The sequence below is a fragment of the Lissotriton helveticus genome, chromosome 7, assembly GCF_964261635.1.
Source record: "Lissotriton helveticus chromosome 7, aLisHel1.1, whole genome shotgun sequence".
Lineage (NCBI taxonomy): Eukaryota > Metazoa > Chordata > Amphibia > Caudata > Salamandridae > Lissotriton > Lissotriton helveticus.
This window is the reverse complement of record NC_136068.1, coordinates 533,466,914-533,484,823: the sequence shown is the minus strand read 5'-3', so window position 1 is coordinate 533,484,823 and position 17,910 is coordinate 533,466,914. Positions and strand designations below refer to the sequence as shown.

Below are 17,910 nucleotides of genomic sequence, written 5' to 3'. Positions count from 1 at the left end.
TGTCAGTGAGCCAGAGTAGCTCATATGTAGGCACGGCGATGTCACTTCCGTCCCAGGCAACACGGATGTGCAGTCAAAAGATGCCACCTCTGGGTGTGCAGATGTACTGCTCAAACGTTTACGGACGCAATTTGATCCCTGGAGAATATTTTAGGGTGAGAATTATGCAGCTAAATAGTCTCTACCAGAAAACGCATTTACAAATGTAAGAAACTTGTTCTGCTGACTTCACATGGCGCACTTTAATTGAACTATTTATGTCTTTCTTTGACAGTGTGTGGCAGTCCCTCATTCAGCCAAACCCGAATCATTGGTGGAGAGCAGGCGCAGCCCGGAGAATGGCCCTGGCAGGTCAGCTTGCAGCGCTATTGGCAGCATAGGTGTGGTGGGTCACTGATCTCCAGCAGATGGGTGCTCACTGCTGCTCGCTGCCTCTGGTAAGCATGAGTTCAGGCTACAGACATGTTATCAATGGAATAGAAGTGTTTAATTGGTATTTTCCAGTAGATTATTGTGAATTAAAATAGTATGTATCGAGTTTTTTGGAAAGTGTATAACAGGACTTGAATGAGCACAACTGCTCATCATAACTGCTCATCACTTCAGTGCCCTGTGACCGATACCTATCCTGTCGGGAAACAACTTTTACAATGCAGTCATTACATCGGACTAGCTTTACAACGTAGTCATTACATCGCAACATCCTTTACATTGCATGTCATTACAACGCAGTCATTATATCGCATGTCACCACAACGCATGTCATTACAACACATGTCACTACAACTCGGGCATTACATCGCAAGTCATTACAATGCATAACATTACAACACATCGTACCCTTACACTATCCGCACTTGCCCTGCTGTTGCACTCACTGGAGAAAGAATAGTAATTTTTACCCCTACACTATCCAACACTTACCCTACTGTTTCACTCACTGGAGTTAGAATAGTAATTTTTACCCCTACACTATCCAGCATTAACCCTACTGTTGCAATCACTGGAGTTAGAATAGTAATAATGACCCCTACACTATCCAGCACTTACCTTAAATGCGATGTAATGGTATGCATTGTAATGGTATAATGCGATGTAATGGAATGCGTTGAAAAAGGTGTTTTCTAAAAATGCGATGTAATGGCATGCGATGTAAATGTATGCGTTGTATTTTGAGAAGTCGACTTTTTAAGAAGGGAAGACCAGCGTTGCTTTACTTACAGTTATTAAACTGCCCGAGGTATACTTTGGAGTGGGCTTTTTAAAATAAAATAGCCATCAGCTATTGTAATAGCTAATAATTTTAAGGTCGATGACATTTAACTGATTCTGATCCCACAATATATTCACCTCATGTTGATGAATATTTAAGGAGGGATTTTTACTTCTCTATGTTGATTTTTATGTAAGTTGCATGGGATTGTATTGTTATTGGTTGTGCATTTGTAATTTGTTCTTTTATGAATATTTTTAAATAATCAAATAAAGATTGTCATCTTTCTCCAAGAAAATCACTCCCCTCAAACATCCCATCAGAAATACCCTCACTGCCTTTGGGCACATGCCTCCACCAAGACGGCAGGGGTGCTCACTATGTATAAAGCAGACTTCTGCACCAAGATACTGAGAAGCAGGTTTACAAGCCCCTTGCGACAACTTTACGCCACCGTTGCGCCACTTCTGTGACGCAGGGGATCGTAAACAATGTGCCACGTTGCGACATATTTACATCGTGGCGCATCAAGGGAGATGCGTCACGTTGTAAAGCCCTGCGCTACATTATACCTGAGTCAGGTATAATGTATGAAGGGTGGGCTTTCCGACGTGAGAAAGCCTCGTAACAGTGATGCAGTGAAATCTACAAGATTTCACGGAGTCACTTTTACGATGTCACTGCGTCATAACCTTACACCAGCTTGAAGCAGGCAGAAGAAGTGACGCAGCATAGTGGAAATAGGCATTCTGAAGCATGCACACGACTCCAGCAATGCGTTGCGTTTATGCCAATAGATGCGTCACGCATCTATCAATCCTTGCGCCATGGTGCACCGCATTGCAAAGGCAATGCATCCATGATGGTGCAAGTTTTTTTTGTGTGATGCAAAATAACTGACACATCTCTGCTGATATGCAGAGATGCGCCAATTCTTGTAAATCTGCCCCTAAAGGCGGTGCGGGATGTAAACATCCGCAACTTGAAAATAACCCTTCAATGGGTTACTCATGATTTCAAGATCCTTAATGTCTATCATATAGACCTCTTGCAGGAGCAGTTGATGAATGTGAACAGTGATATTGTGATGGATAGAGGCCTAAATTTAGTTTGGGATCTTGAACTTAATCGTAGCGCTGCTTCTCTCCAGGGCGCAAGAGCGAAGTCTGCCGCACTGTAATGGGTTAGTGGATGTGTGGCCTTATAAATACACTACCACATAGGAATATTCCTTTTATTCACATGTTCACACATCATGCTCCCTGATAGACTATCTTTTTATCACTCACTCAGTAGTTCGAGTTCTAGCGACATCTCCATCTCAGACCATGCCGATGTTGAACTGATGTAGACCTGTGGTGGTGGTACAGGAGGAACCCTGCTGCACTGACATTTCCACGCACACCTGTTTAGAGACCCTGTCGATGTTGCTGTTTTCAAAAGGGGATCATGGACTATTTCAACCTCAATGCTCTCCTGAGGATTTCTGGACACATGCTCTGGGATGGCTTTAAAGTTACAATTGAGGAGCTATAGCCTCTATTGCTCTCGCCCGGGCTAGGGAACCCCACTAGTAGAGACAGGTTTGGCCACCTAAGATTAAGGCTCTTGAGTGCCTTGATCAGTCCGCCCCGTCCAGACGCAACAAGGGGCAGTTGGCCTTGCTATAAGCCAGCTGTGGACCTACAGGACAAATAAAGCAGTACAATCCCTGTTTGCTCTGAAGCAACTATTCTATAGGGGGACAAGGTGGGTGCACTCCTAGCTCATAAATTACGACAGTAGCATGAATGGGTGCACACATCTAAGATCCTTACAGGGGATGAAAACTGGGCCACCACTGAACAAGCAAAACAGCATGTATTCCATAGCTTCTACCAGGCTATTTATACCAAGGAAGACCCTCCTCATGGGCCTATAGACTCTAACCTTAGCACCTGTGATTGGGATCCTCTAGACCCACAGTTTATTGAACTCTTGGAAGCCCCTATCACTCTTGCTGAGCTGAATTGTGCTCTGAGGGAACTGCCTACTGGCAAAAAACCTGGCCTGGATGGGCTTCCAGTTTGCCATCTATCGAGCATTCCTTTTTATCCCCCAGCATCACATGTTGAAACTCTTTAATGCGTTCTCATCCGACACAGGTCTCACCCCAGCGATGGTGGCAGCGGAAATTGCCTTAATTCCTAAGCCTGGCAAAGACGCCTCCCTCTGTTTCTCCTACCACCTCATCGATATTTTAAATATGGATGCCAAGATCTCTACTAAGATCTTGGCATACCGTCTAGAGCAATATCTTCCTGGATTGATTGAGCCAGACCAGGTGGGGTTTATCTGCAATTTGCATAGGGTAGACAACATTCATCAGGTTGCAAATTACGTGGAGAAGTCACACCACCATAACATCCCCGCATGCCTTCTCTCGCTTAATGAATGGAAGGTTTTTGAGAGGGTTAGTTGGCCATTCCTTAGGGCAGTTCTTGGGAGGATTGCTTTAGGGTGGCGCATGATCTCCTAAATTATGGCCTCCTATGCTGCCCCTACAGCCACAATACGGGTCAATGGTCAACACACGCAGCCGATTCATCTAACGAGGGGCACTCGGCAGGGTTGCCCCCTTTCACCCCTGTAGTTTGCACTGGCAGTTGATCCTCTGGCCATCACCACCTGGCAGAAGGAACCCATTGTTGGCATCCCCTTTGTAGGGAGCCCCCACAAGATATGGCTTTTCGCAGAAGACCTGTTGCTCACTCTTATCCAACTTGCTGTGTCCCTCCCTGAGGTGATACATGCCATTACAGATTTTAAGCAGGTTTCAGGCTTTAAGGGTAACATGTTTAAATCTCACACCCTGAACCTCACAATCCCAAGTTGGAACGTCCTGCCCTACAGTATCTCATGCCTTTCCAATGGGCCCCACAAGCCATAATCTGGGCCTTAATCTTACCCCTACCCTCATGACCTGGATGAGAGCTAACTGGGCAGGCTACCGGAAGTCCATCCTAGAAGACTTCTGTTGATGGCATCCCCTGCATGTGTCATGGTTGGGTCGGCTCAACACAGTCAACATGACGATCCTCCCCAAGACTCTCTTCCTGTTTCAGACCCTGCCCACCCCCATCTCCCATCCCCCATGATGACATTGTACGCCTCCAGCGAGACATACGCATCTTTGTCTGGAGAGGAAAGCATCCCATAGTCTCAAACACTGTGCTGATGCTCCCCAGGAACTGGGGGGGGTTATAGTCTGCGCAAACCTTCTTGAATACTGCTGGGTGGCACATCTTTGCTATATCTCGGAATGGGTAGTGAGAGAGAGTGAGAAGAACTGGTTCGACATGGACCAGACGGTAGTCTGTAGGCCCCTTTGGGATCTTTCCTGGCTCCCAGATTTACGACACCACGAAGGGCCTACATAGTGACCCCTACTAGAACTGTTTTCTAGATATGGGATAGGTTAGCGCTTAAGCGAGGGATCACCACATTCCCCTCTCAAAATACTCTGCTGGATTACAATGTGGAAGTCACACCAGCCCTTGAGACCCACCTGTTTCCAGCTAGGAGTGGAGACTAATGTACCTTGTACAACTTATTTGAGGGTGCCTCCATTAAGATATTTGACCAATGCAAAATAGAATTCCAGGTTCCCGAAATGGCCTGGCTGCAAAACTTTCAGCTGCGCTACTGGGCGCTACACCCTTCTAATGTCTAGGGGGCAACAAGGCAATATACCCCCTTCGAGACACTAGTTAGACCCTATGATGGCACTAGAGGTTTGATTTCACTCACCTATCAGGGCCTCCAGCAATTGGGGCAGGCGCAGCTGCATACATACCTAGCGCAATGGCAAGCTGACACTACTGGGGTCATGTCCCAGAAGCAATGGTAAACACTTCCCAAGATTTACTGATGCATATCACAGTGCAAGACAGCATACAAACTGATAAAAACAAAAGACACACAGACAATGGATGGAATGCAGAGTAAATCAAACATTCTAGCTCAGTCAATTGATCTGGGTTAAATCCATCGTTCTTTTTCTCACTGATGGTACAATGGTACTACACACTGACCCACATCTGTACCATTTACCAAATGACCTTGAACTTTTGCTGGTGGTGTAAAAACATATGGTGGGTGTGCTCTCTACACTACTAATTGGAAAGAAGTCCTTGACAAATTAAAGACATACTAGGTTCCCCCCCTCCCTGATTCTAAAACCACAGTCATTCTGGGCATCCTCCCTTGTGGATCTGGAGTCCATGACACACACTGATTGGTGCCTTGTAAGTCACATGCTGGGCTATGCCAAGCACCTCATAGTGCTTCATTGGAAGCAACCCTCTGTCCCTCATATTGCACAGTGGTTCACATGCCTCTGGCATGATATGGTCATGGTTGTTTTATCCCACAGGATAGCACACACAGACACTACATTTGCCCTTATCTGGCAACCCTTGATAGATTTCTTCACCCGCCTGGAATACTCATGCTTCACACAGCTCAAGCATAGCGTGCACCAACTCTTTGACTGAAACCTACCCATGCTGAGACAACATGGTCCCGATGGAACAGGCCCACTTTTCCCTTACATCTGCTGCATCTCTCTCCATTTGTCTCCCTTGTAAACCCTTCCCCCATGAGGCCACGAGGCTCGCTGATATATTGTAATTCGCAAACAGTATCCTGCCGACCTTGCAGGTTCAACTGTTTAGTTTTGTTGTTTTTAGTGTACCCAGTGGCACATGCAAAGAAAACATTCCTGCCTTGATCCTCTATTGTGTTTTCAATGTATGCACAGCTTCTGCTGCCATATACTCCTTATGCAGAATTGTACTTCATATCATGCTGTTGCCATGTATGATAAGAAGATAGCTGCTTTTGTAAGCTGTCAATGTCTTGTATTGAAAGCTTTTTTGATCTGTGAAAATCCTCAATAAAAAGATTTTTGGTTAAAAAAAACATCTGCTCCCTGTGGATGGCAGCAATTCCAGCTCCAGCAGCATGCGGAGAGTCGGGTTGGCTGCAGGCGGTCCTGGGTCTCCCCCCCCCCCCCCCGTGGCCGCCAATGTATGGTTTGTAGGTGCCTTGGTGGACACAAGGGCACCCACCTGTGGAACTGGGAGTGGGGCTCACTGGGGCCCAAGAGGGCTTGGGGTCTGGTAATGCTCAGGGAAAGAGGCTGTACAGCGGCCCCCTATGCTTTTTTTATTGAATTGGGCCACGGAGATGGTTCCCTGGGCCTAATGAGGCTTGGGAGTTGGTTGCACATCCCCTAAATATGTGTTGCTTGGTGGGTGTGCCGGTTGGGCATTGGGAAACCCACCTATAATTTAGTGAGGCCCCGAGTATGGGTCCCCAGGCACACAATAGGCACAGGGAGAGAAGCAACACAGCCCCCTCCCCATTTTTGTGGAATTCGGTATGGCGGATGTGGTCCCTGGGGCCTATTTAGGCTTAAGGAGGGGGTCATTCATCTCCCCTCCCCTTTTTTAAAAAGTTTGACCCCAGAAGATGTGTCCCCAGGGCCAATTAAGGCTTGGTAAGGGAGGCCACGCAACCCCTCCCCTTAATATACATTAGGGGTATTTGAGTGGCAAGGGTATTTTAAAGGTTTCAGGTGGGAAGGAGTATTTGGACGGCAAGGGTATTTTTAGGATTTAGAGTGGGTAGGGGTATTTGGGTGGCAAGGGCATTTTTAGGGTCTAGGGTGGGTAAGGGTATTTGGGTGTCAACGGCATTCTTAGGGTTTAGGGTGGGTAAGGGTATTTGGATGGCAAGGGTCTTTTTAGGGTTTAGGTTGGGTAAGGGGATTGGGGCAAGGGTATTTTTAGGGTTTAGATTGGGTAAGGGTATTTGGGTGGCAAGGATGTTTTTAGGGTTTGGGGGTTGGGTCAGTAAAGTATTATGTATATATATATTCACTGAAAAAAACATAGGGTTCAGCCACGTTATAGTTAGGAATTAGCATTTAAAAAACCTTGCAAATTCACTGGAAAAAACCATAGGTTTCACACATGTTATAGTTAGCTGGACACTTCACTCATACAAAACCATTGAAAATCCACCGTTATAGTTAGTTCAGCTAACTATAACTCGCGCGCCCGCAATGCACTGCTGATGACGTCACATATTAAATCACTCATGACATGGTCAGTGACATCACTCATGACATCACTGATGACATCTAAAATCACATCACTAATGACATCACTGATGAGATCATCCACTGAATGTGTGTCTTTCTGAAAAATAAATATTTTTTATAAATGTATATATAAAAGATGATGGAAGAATAAATGGATAAATAAGTGTCTAAATGTTTTTTTTGTAAAATTGATTGTATAACTGACTTATTATGTATATCCTAGTGAATACATGTATTAGCGAGTAATCTTTAAATATGTAAATATCTGTATCAGTGTCTCGCTTTGTGTATAAGTTGCTGCATGGGTTAGCGAGTAGCTAAATGAGTGTCTATATGGGTTATTAGTTGTTTCTTTGAGTATCAGAATGAGTGTCTGTATGGTTTGGAGGTGAGTATTACTTAGCCCACAGATGCATGAATGACTGACTCACTGTTTGTATGTGTTTTGAAGACAGCATGTGTGCAGGGCTGTATGGGTAGATGAGTGTGTGTATGGGTGTGTTAGTGAGTGAATGACTGCCTCAATAGTGTCTTTAAGAGTAAGTACAAATATTTTAAACTAGTATATGTGAGTATTGATGTATATAAGTAAGGATATATGACAGTGACAGATTGGAAGAGTTCCTGTATAAATATGTGTTTCTATAACTGATTGTTTAAGACAGTAAGTATGTGTACGTTTCTGTAGAAATAAGTGTAGTGGTGTGTGTGGAGCTGTATATGCAAGTAAATGGATGTTTGATAGTTTATTTGCATGTGTGAGTATATATGTGAATAACTCAAAGTATAAGTATAGGTGTGCAACAGGATGTATAGGTGTATGAGTACATATGATGAGCGAGTACATGTATGAGTGACTTTATAGAACTATTGGTGAATGAGTGGATATGTATGTAGATTTTGGAATTACTGAATAGGCTGTTCTAACTGGTATTGGTATCTCCATTTTTCTGAAAATTTTAGGTTCTATTTTTGAATGTGTGTATCAAAGGTTATATTAGGGTGAGAGGAGGCCTGCCACTCTTTCACAAGGATGATGTCATCAGTGATGTCATTTGAGATGTCATCAGTGATGCCATGAGTGATGTCACTGACCATGTCATGAGTGATGTAATATGTGACGTCGTCAGCAGTGCATTGCGGGCGCGCGAGTTATAGTTAGCTGAACTAACTATAACGGGGGAATTTCAATGGTTTTGTATGAGTGAAATGTCCAGCTAACTATAACATGTGTAAAACCTATGGTTTTTTCAGTGAATTTGCAAGGTTTTTTAAATGCTAATTCCTAACTATAACGTGGCTGAAACCTATGTTTTTTTCAGTGAATTTCAAAGGTTTTGTAAATGATAATATTTAAATGTATTAGTTGTTATATTTTTTATACTACTTTACTACATTGTTTTAAAATATTCATTTTTGGATATTTTATTTTTTAAATTACATTTCATATTTTTAATATAAATTGAAAAAAAATGTTTTTTAAAATATTGAAATTGTAATATATTTTTTGTATTCAATATTTTTTTTAATTTATATATATTTTATATAGCAGGCAATGATATCCTATGGAAGGAAATTCAAGTTACTGGTAAGTACAGTTAAATTTACTTTTCAGGAATAGCAGTGAGCTGAAAGATGCAGCACTGAGGTATCTCCTGATAACAGGTGAGTAAATTGGAATTCGTAGTTCGAATGATTTTTGAGGAATTTTTTTAAGTTCCAAAACTCCACACTTGAAAAAATTTCCAAGTGAAACCAGTCAATGTTGGCCTATGGAAATTCAACTTACTGTAACTACGATTAGAATTACTTTTCAGGATCAATAGTGGGCTGAAAGATGCAGCACTGAGGTCTCTCCTGATAACAGTTGAGTAAATCGGAATTCGTAGTTCGGCTGATTTTACAGGAATATTTTGCTCAATAGTGAAGGAAGGGGGACTTAATCCCCCAACTTAGAACATGCTACAGGGTGCGTTTGCACAGTGGTGAAGGTAGGGGGCGGGGCCTGAGGTAACATGTGTGCAAACACGCCCTGTGGCGCGTTTTAGATTGGGGAATTAATTCCTCTTCAATCCTGAGGTCTCCTGTGAGCCAACTAGCCCACCAGGTACCTCCAGTATGCGCCAGGCAGCTGTGTTGCAGAGAGGTGTTCAGAGGGCGCACCCCCTTTATACAATACTCTACAACACAGCCCTGTCGCGCTTACTGGAGATACCTGTTGGACTAGTTGCCCCCTAGGGGACCTCTGGATTGAAGAGGAATTAATTCCCCAACTTAAAATGCGCCGCAGGGCATGTTTGCACTCACATCACCTCAAACCCCGCCCCCTACCTTCACCACTGTGCAAACGCACCCTGTAGCATGTTCTAAGTTGGGGAATTAAGTCCCCTTGCATACTGGGGGTCCCTGGGGGCCAACTAGCCCACCAGGAACCTCCAGTCTGCGCCAGGGCTCTGCGATGCAGAGAGGTGTAAAAAGGGGCGTGACCTCATTACACCTCCCTGCAACGCAGCCCCCTGGCGCGTTTGCAGAGGGGGAACTAATTCCCCTCGCATACTGGAGGTCCCTGGGGGTCAACTAGACCACCAGGAACCTCCAGTATGTGCCAGGGGGCTGCCTTGCAGAGAGGTGTACTGAGGCCACTCCCCTTTTTACATCTCTCTGCAGCGCAGCCCCCTGGAGCATTTGCAGAGGGGGAACTAATTTCCCTTGAATACTGGAGGTCCCTGGGGGCCAACTAGCCCACCAGGAACCTCCAGTATGCGCTCGGGAAGGTACAGAGTACAGTACAGAGTACAGTACAGAGTACGGTACTTCGTACCTCCACGATTTAAAAAAAAAATGTTTGGGCCTTGGGGGTCCATGTGGGACCCCCTGAGCAGGCCCAGGGGATCAGGGTGTTTCTACCCTGCCCCCTTTGCGTGTTTTGCATGTTTGTTTCACTGCTTGCTTGTGCCTCGGTACTACCGAGGCACAAGATGGCTGCCAACACTTCCTGGTTTGGAGTGTTGACAGACAGTTGACAGCCAATGACCATGCAGCTCGTTCTCGGGAAGGTACAGAGTACAGTACAGAGTACGGTACTTCGTACCCCGTGATTTAAAAACAATTTTTGGGGCCTTGGGGGTCCTTGTGGGATTCCCTGAACAGGCCCAGGGGATCAGAGTTCTACCCTGCTCCCTTTGCTTGTTTTACACGTTTGTTTCACTGCTGAACCGAGGCACAAGATGGCTGCTAACACTTCCTGGTTTGGAGTGTTGACAGACAGTTTACAGCCAATGACCATGCAGCTTGTGCTCGGGAAGGTACAGAGTTCAGTACAGAGTACAGTACTTCGTACCCCGTGATTTAAAAAAAAGAACATTTGGGCCTTGGGGGTACCCTTGAGCAGGCCTAGGGGGTCAAGGTGTTCCTACCCTGCCCCCTTTGCGTGTTTTCCACGTTTGTTTCACTGCTTTCTTGTGCCTCGGTTCTACAGAGGCACAAGATGGCTGCCAACACTACCTGGTTTGGAGTGTTGACAGACAGTTGACTGCCAATGACCATGCAGCTCGTGCTCGGGAAGGTACAGAGTACAGTACAGAGTATGGTACTTCATCTCTAGATATTACTATGATTTTACTTTTGATTTTGTCAGGAACTATTGAACGGATTTACACCATTTAACAAAAAGCACAATCTGCGAACCGAACTCTACCTCTCTGCCAAATTTGGTGTAATTCCGTTCAGCCGTTCTGGCTGTAGCCCGGGCTAAAGGTCCCTATGGAAAGTTACATGGGGAAAACATGTTTTGGGACCCCCCTTTTTTCTCGGCACCCACTTGATGAATCACTCCCAAACTTTCAGGGAAGGAGCAGAGAGGAGAAGGCCATTTTCTTGGAGAAACTCGCTAATATTCGTCAACCGGCCCCAAAGTTATTCCAAATAGAATGTTGTGGATTTCCTAAGCGACCGCCAGAAGGTAATATATATATATACACACACACACACACACACACACACACACACAAATACATATGTGTGTATTTGTGTGTATATAAATATATATATATAGATATGTACTTATATTTAGATATTTTAATATATATATACTTTTTTAAAGGCTTTATACTTACCTGCGAAATACTCACATTTGCATTGTAAAGGCATGCGTGGTAAAGGTATATGTATAGTAAAATGTTTTGTAGTAAAGACATGGGTTATAAAGACTCATGCGTTGTTAGGCCTGCATTGTAAAGGTATGTGTGGTAATGGCATGTGTGGTTCCGTCATACATTCTTATAGGCCAGGCCATGTTCTCAATTACCTGTGTGTCCAGAAGCTGCAGCGCATGACATTCAGTTGTGCATGACATGGCCATTCCTTGCGCACAGTGATCTCTTTATCCTAGTTCTGGAATTCAAGGTCGATCTGTGGCCTGGCCTTGTGCTGAAGCACCCATGTTTCCTACCAGGCCGTGTACCTAGCATCATGCCTATTGACATGCTGATATTTTTGTTAACTTCAGGGATTCATGGAAACATGCTACCAAATGGAAGTTTGAGCAGCACTACACCAGTGAAGTTTCTGAAGCCAACAGGCAAGAAAAATCGCTTGAACTATCAAAGAAATACTTTTCTACCTGGAAGTCAACAGGGAATGATAAAAATACACTAGATGACCCTAATTAAGAGAAGAACACTGTGAATCACCAGTTGGCTTTTTGTAGTTATTATTTTGGATCAAACACATTCTTCCACTCTTTACCTGCACCAGTACCAGCTGGTTTTGCATTCCCTTCAAACACACAGGTACAAGCACACATCTCTTCTGTTGCTTTCACCCCTGAACACCAGCAGTCATGGCTATTCCATACCGGACATAAGAACGCCTACACCAGATGTCTTTAGTAGTGATCTACAGATAGGAATTTTGTGTGTGCCAGAGTTGCCTCAATGATTGGCAAGGGGCTTCCCCAACAGTATCCTGATGTGAAGTGTTGCCTACTATTTTAGTCCTCATTGACATATACGCAGTTATACCAAAACACACCTCTCTAGTTGGAGAAGCCATTAATTTCCATATTCATGACTGAAAAGCTAATAATATTGCCAGTGCTCTCAATTATGAACTGCTGGGTTCTGCAACAGCCATTGTGACACACACAGACACAAATTCTTGTGCACACACATACATACAGACGCTCACATAACATATGTATTTGTGAAAATACATGTCCAAATCTTGGATCTGAGTAATACAAGATCTGATAGAGACTTTTAGCCATTGCTTCCTTACGGTAGAATTTACCGGGGTGTCAGAATGGATCGTGGAGATATTTCTTGACCAGTACCCTAGCACAGTGGTAGGTGGCATCGTTCAGCTCCGCAGGTGTCGTACATTTCAGAAGTGTCATCCACAGCACCTATATAGGCACCACCTAGGCATCAGTTCTTTTCTTTCCACTCCAGCCAGAAATGATCTGGAGAAGAGCTAACCCCATCAGTCACTTTTTGGTTGGATTTATATGACTTTTTGTTGACTTCTTTTGAGTTTTTTTCCTTCTGGTGTGGCAGATTTCCTCCAAGAAGGCTGGCTTCAAGCCCTGCGGCACCTGTCAATCGAACAATGTCAGAGACAGACCTGCATATTGTTTGTCCGTGGTGCCCGAGCACAACCACGACCCAAATTTGTGCACTGAGTGCCCCCCATGAATCTTAAGGCTTTGAGTGAGTGGCTCCTCAAGCTTATGGCTGCTCGGCTTACAACACTGTGATGTTCGAGCTCCTGGTCAAGAGGAAGGTCCCGGGAACGGTCGCGGAGTCCGAATTCCTCATCGCACTCCAAGTCCTCGGGTCACATGGGTAAATCCCATCACAAGAAGAAGAAAAATGTTAACAGATCTTTGACTTCTTATCCGTTGGCTGATGATTTCCTGACCAGCCCTCCCATTTCATGTCTCCTAATGTACATAGGTTTCTAAAAGGTCTTGGTCATCTCTTTCCTTCTTCACACTTTATCATGCCTCAGTGGGACCCTCATCTGGTTTTAACATTCTTGATGTGTACTCCTTTCAAGTGTCTGCTGTCTCCTCAGGCTTCTTACAACTAAAACAGCTTCATCCAAGCCTCCTAACCTCTGAATGTATCCTAACAAACTAGTGCTTCGCACAAGAGCCTCTTTTCTCCCGAAAGTGGTCACTCCATTTCATGTAGGCCAATACATCACACTGCCTCATTTTTAAGCTCCTCCAGATCCCTCTAAAGGAGAGGAGGGGATCCACTGTCTGGACTCAAAAAGAGCCCTGTTGTTCTACCTTGACCGCCCACAAGAATTGAGGGTGGATGACCAACTCTTCGTGGAGTATGTTGGCGCACATCTCAAAATGGATCATGCTATGTATTAAAATCTGCTATGCATTTGCCAAGAAGCAATCTCCTGAGGCTTGCGATCTCATTCCACCAGAGCTAAAGCAGCAACCACTGCATTAGCATGTGGAGTTCTGGTCCTGAATATCTGCCAGGCAGCAATGTGAGCTTCCCTGCACACATTCACCAAACACTACTTCCTGGGACGTTAGGCTGATAGGGATGAGCACTTTGTCCATTCTTTCCTGCTGGACTTCCTTGTTTGAAATTGGCCAGCAGACACACCTCCGGGGATGGTTTTGCGTGGGTATCTATTCTAGGGTAATCTGCGTCTAGAAGTCTCTATAAGAGGGACAAGTTACTTACCTTCGGTAATGCCTTATCTGGTAGAGACTGTATCGAGCAGCAGATACCTTACCAACCCACCCATCCTACCTGCGAACGGATTTCTAGGGACAGGGTTTCTCATTTCAGAGCCCTTGTTTTTCACACTAGTGGTCAGTATTCTTAATGGCTCTGTGTTTCTGATGTGCAAAGAAACTGACATCTGCACGCCTTGATAGCGCCTATATAGGTGCCACGGACATCACTTCAGGCGCGGACGACAATGCATGTGTAGCCGAACAACACCACTTACTGATGTGCAGGGACACTGCTCACAAAAAATCTTTCAGACCCAGTCTGATGTCAGGGGAAAGTCTAAGGTGAGGAATCTGCATCTAGATAAAGTCTCTACCAGATAAGGCATAAACAACTGTAAGTACCTTGTTCTTTACTGTTATCCATCTCAATGGTACTCTTTTTATAAACTTCGAAGGATGAAATCCGAAATTAACCGGATTCAAACCTGTAATCATGAAGTCAAAGACAGATTCCTGCACACCCACACACACACCCATGTGCACACACAATTACGTGCGCATTTGCTCATGTGCACACAAAATCATAAATTCTCACAACAATGTGCAGACACTAATACACATGCTCACTCATAAGTACACACACACATGTGCCCCAACATATAAAGGCACATTCATGTGCACTGCACTCCCATGAGTTATATGACACAATATCGACCACCAAAACATCGATTCAGTACAATATCCCAAAATATATTTTTGACCAAAATATCATCACTCTATACACAAACACGAAATACAAAAAATATTTATACATAAATTATTTAGGTCAAAAATATCTAAAATGCCTTAACATCAAACACTAAAATACAGTATAACCAAATATCATTAAAATGTTGCTGCGGTAGAGATTCGGCCTGAAGCCCGCAGGTGTATTTTGAACGTCTGGGAACCCATGAATCTGAATACATATAAAAAGCAATGGGCAACGTTGGCGTTCATGGTAGCTAAGCGTAACATTGCCCAGCTGTGGGGAGCCAGCCAGCCGCCCCGGATCGAGAAGTGGGTGGCGGATTTGGACTGGCGCATGTTTAGGGAAAGGTCAGTTTATGTTGCCAGTGGGTGTCCAGAGAAGTGGGGTAAGGTTGGGGAGGCTTGGAATCATTACCGGGGTGATGTTTGTGCACCTCTGATACGTCTAGAGGAAGTGGATGTGCATGTGTCCCCTTGATCCACCATTTGTCTCACGAATATATTATTTTGAATGTATGGAATGTCATTAAAGTAATTTGTAAGAACTGCTAATATCGCCTGATGTGTTTTTTTTTTCCTTTGTTGGATTTTTGTTTAATAAAAAGAGTTTTTTGTAAAAAACAACCTATAAGTCACCCCCATAGCAGGCCTTTACAATCCTGAGGGGAGGGTGCTTGGTTCTAAGTGAGGGGGTGCCCCTGCATGAGCAGGACACCCCTGCAGTCCATTCTCCTGGGTTGTCAGTGAAACAGCCATATACTATATAGAGAGGGGGAAACATCCTTTACAACGCAACTTTTACCACGCAGTGCTTTTACATCGCAACTTTTACAACGCAAACCAATACAACTAATTACGCTGGGGGGCGCTCTAGGATAGGGAATAGATTTAATTTACTATCCAACACCTTCCCTACTATCCACGGGGACTGGAGTTGGAATAGTAAATTAAACTATTCACTATCCAGCACCCCAAAGCGCTATGCATTGTAACAGCATGTGTTGTAAGAACTGCGATGTAAAAGCATGCGATGTAAAAGCATGCGTTGTAATGTCATACATCCATAGTGGGGCATCGTGTGACCATACGATGACCATCTTGAAAACGGCTGCAACAGATCCTATCATGTTTGGTATCAAAATGTTGGAATCATACTCCAACACCACAAACGGTGTGGGAGTATGATTCCAAACCGGAAGAGCCCTCCGGCTAGCTCTTGGTGTTCCCGGTACCAACCTTCTAGTCCCGGACAGCACAAAATAGGCATCCTGTCACAGGGAGGTGTTACCACCTCCCAGACAGGATTTAGTGTATTAGGGCTGGGTGGGTGCGCTTATAAGTGCCTGAAATTCTGCATGAGGGGCACATTTGGTGTCCCTGTGCATATTCAGTTCAAACCAGTCCTGGGAGCCGTTGGCTCCTGCTCAGGCGTGAAACTGGACAAAGGACATAGAGTAACCTCCCCCTGTCCAGACTCTCACCTGTGAGGGTCCCCTGAAACTCCCCAAACTTTTCCCTAGGGTATTTAACCCCTTCGCCTCTAGGCCTGCTCCCCCCTGTGCTAAGCCTTTTTTTGGCTATTTGGGGTAGTTCGCACTTAGACCCCTGTAACGTTTTGACCACATAAGGTATCCACGCCAAATTTGCGTCCTTTTTTTTTCCAACATCATGGGAATTCTAAAAGAACCCAGGGTCTGTGGATTACTCTGGAGGGGACCCATAAATTAGCCAAAATACAGCTACTTTTAGTTTTTGGGGGGAACAATGCCAAAAAGGGCTACAGTTGAAAGCGTCTGGATTTTCCCCTGCAAATGGTATCAAAAAAGGGGCCATGGTGCTGAAACCACCATCTTCCCAGCTTTCCGGGACAAGCAGACTTTTGTCTGGAGACCAACATTTTTTACACAGTTTTGGCATTTTTCTGGGACATTGCCTATTTTTGCTATTTTTTGTGCTTTCAACTTCCTTCCAGTTAATGGTAGAAATGGGTATGAAACCAATAATGGATCCAGGAAAGCTATACATTTTTGAATTTCTAAATTCTGAATTCAGCAAGGTGTCATTTCTGTAGATCCTTCAAGGTTTCTTTATAGAAACTAACAGTTAAATATAGGAAAAATTGCAAATTAGTTGAAAAAAACAGCCTTTTGTGTCAAAGTTTTCACATGTAACTTCTTCTAATTATGGCAACTCTTTGAAAGCAATATACTGTTACATCCTCTGGACATTATTGGTTGTGGGGATATATAGGACTTGTAGGTTCACCAAGAATCCGACGAACCCAGAGCCAAGCACTGAGCAGCGACTTGCAATGTTTTTTTATTATGTACAGGGTATATAGCAATTATTCTGGGAAAATGTATAGATGGAAAAATCGGTATGAAAGACACCTATGTATTGCTGAAATGGGAACAAAATATAGAGTTTAGAAACAGGAGATATTTGCACATTTCCAAAATTGGGAATACTCATACTAGCATGAGAATTATCAATCATTTTTAAAAATTACTTCTTTACATATTGTCTTTCATTTGGAAGGCAGAAATACATCGAAAATCAATAGGTAATAACAGTTGCTTAACAAATCTGAATTACCCGAAGTCTCTCGATAAAAATGGTACCTCACTTGTGTGGGTAGGCTTAGTGCCCACAACAGGAAACGGCTCACAACGCAACGTGAACACACCAAATTTTCACAATGAAAAATTACCCTTTTTTTGCAAACTGCCTAGCTGTAGTTTTTGAACCCTAGCAAACCTATACATTTTTGAAAACTAGACAACAAGGGAAATCCAGGATGGGAGGATGTTAGACCTGTCAGCCCTAGGGTGGTCTTTCCCCGTTTTTTTCGCTCTTGCCTTGTTTTTTCCACCACTTTTTTTTGTTGGACCTAGGTCTCTGGGCACCTTACCACTGCTAATCAGTGATAAGGTGCAGGTGCTCTCTCCTACAAACATGGATGCCACAGGCCCCTGCTACTGCGGAGAGGTCTTTTTAGTAGCACCCTAGTAGCCAGGAGCTGGCTGGGACCCTAAGATACTGTTGCAACACCAGCCCGCCTTTTCTGCCCATAGCTAGACTGGGGAAGCT

At 44.2% G+C, this 17,910-nt stretch overlaps 1 protein-coding gene across 1 annotated transcript in view; it reads left to right on the top strand.

Annotated features, from left to right (window-relative positions):
* The window catches only part of LOC144769149 (uncharacterized), a 1,798,260-nt gene that overhangs the window by 1,007,285 nt on the left and 773,065 nt on the right, over positions 1-17,910 (top strand). The window contains exon 13 of the mRNA XM_078653155.1: positions 275-437. Coding sequence (XP_078509281.1) covers positions 275-437 — 163 coding nt within the window. The remainder of the gene's footprint in view (positions 1-274; positions 438-17,910) is intronic.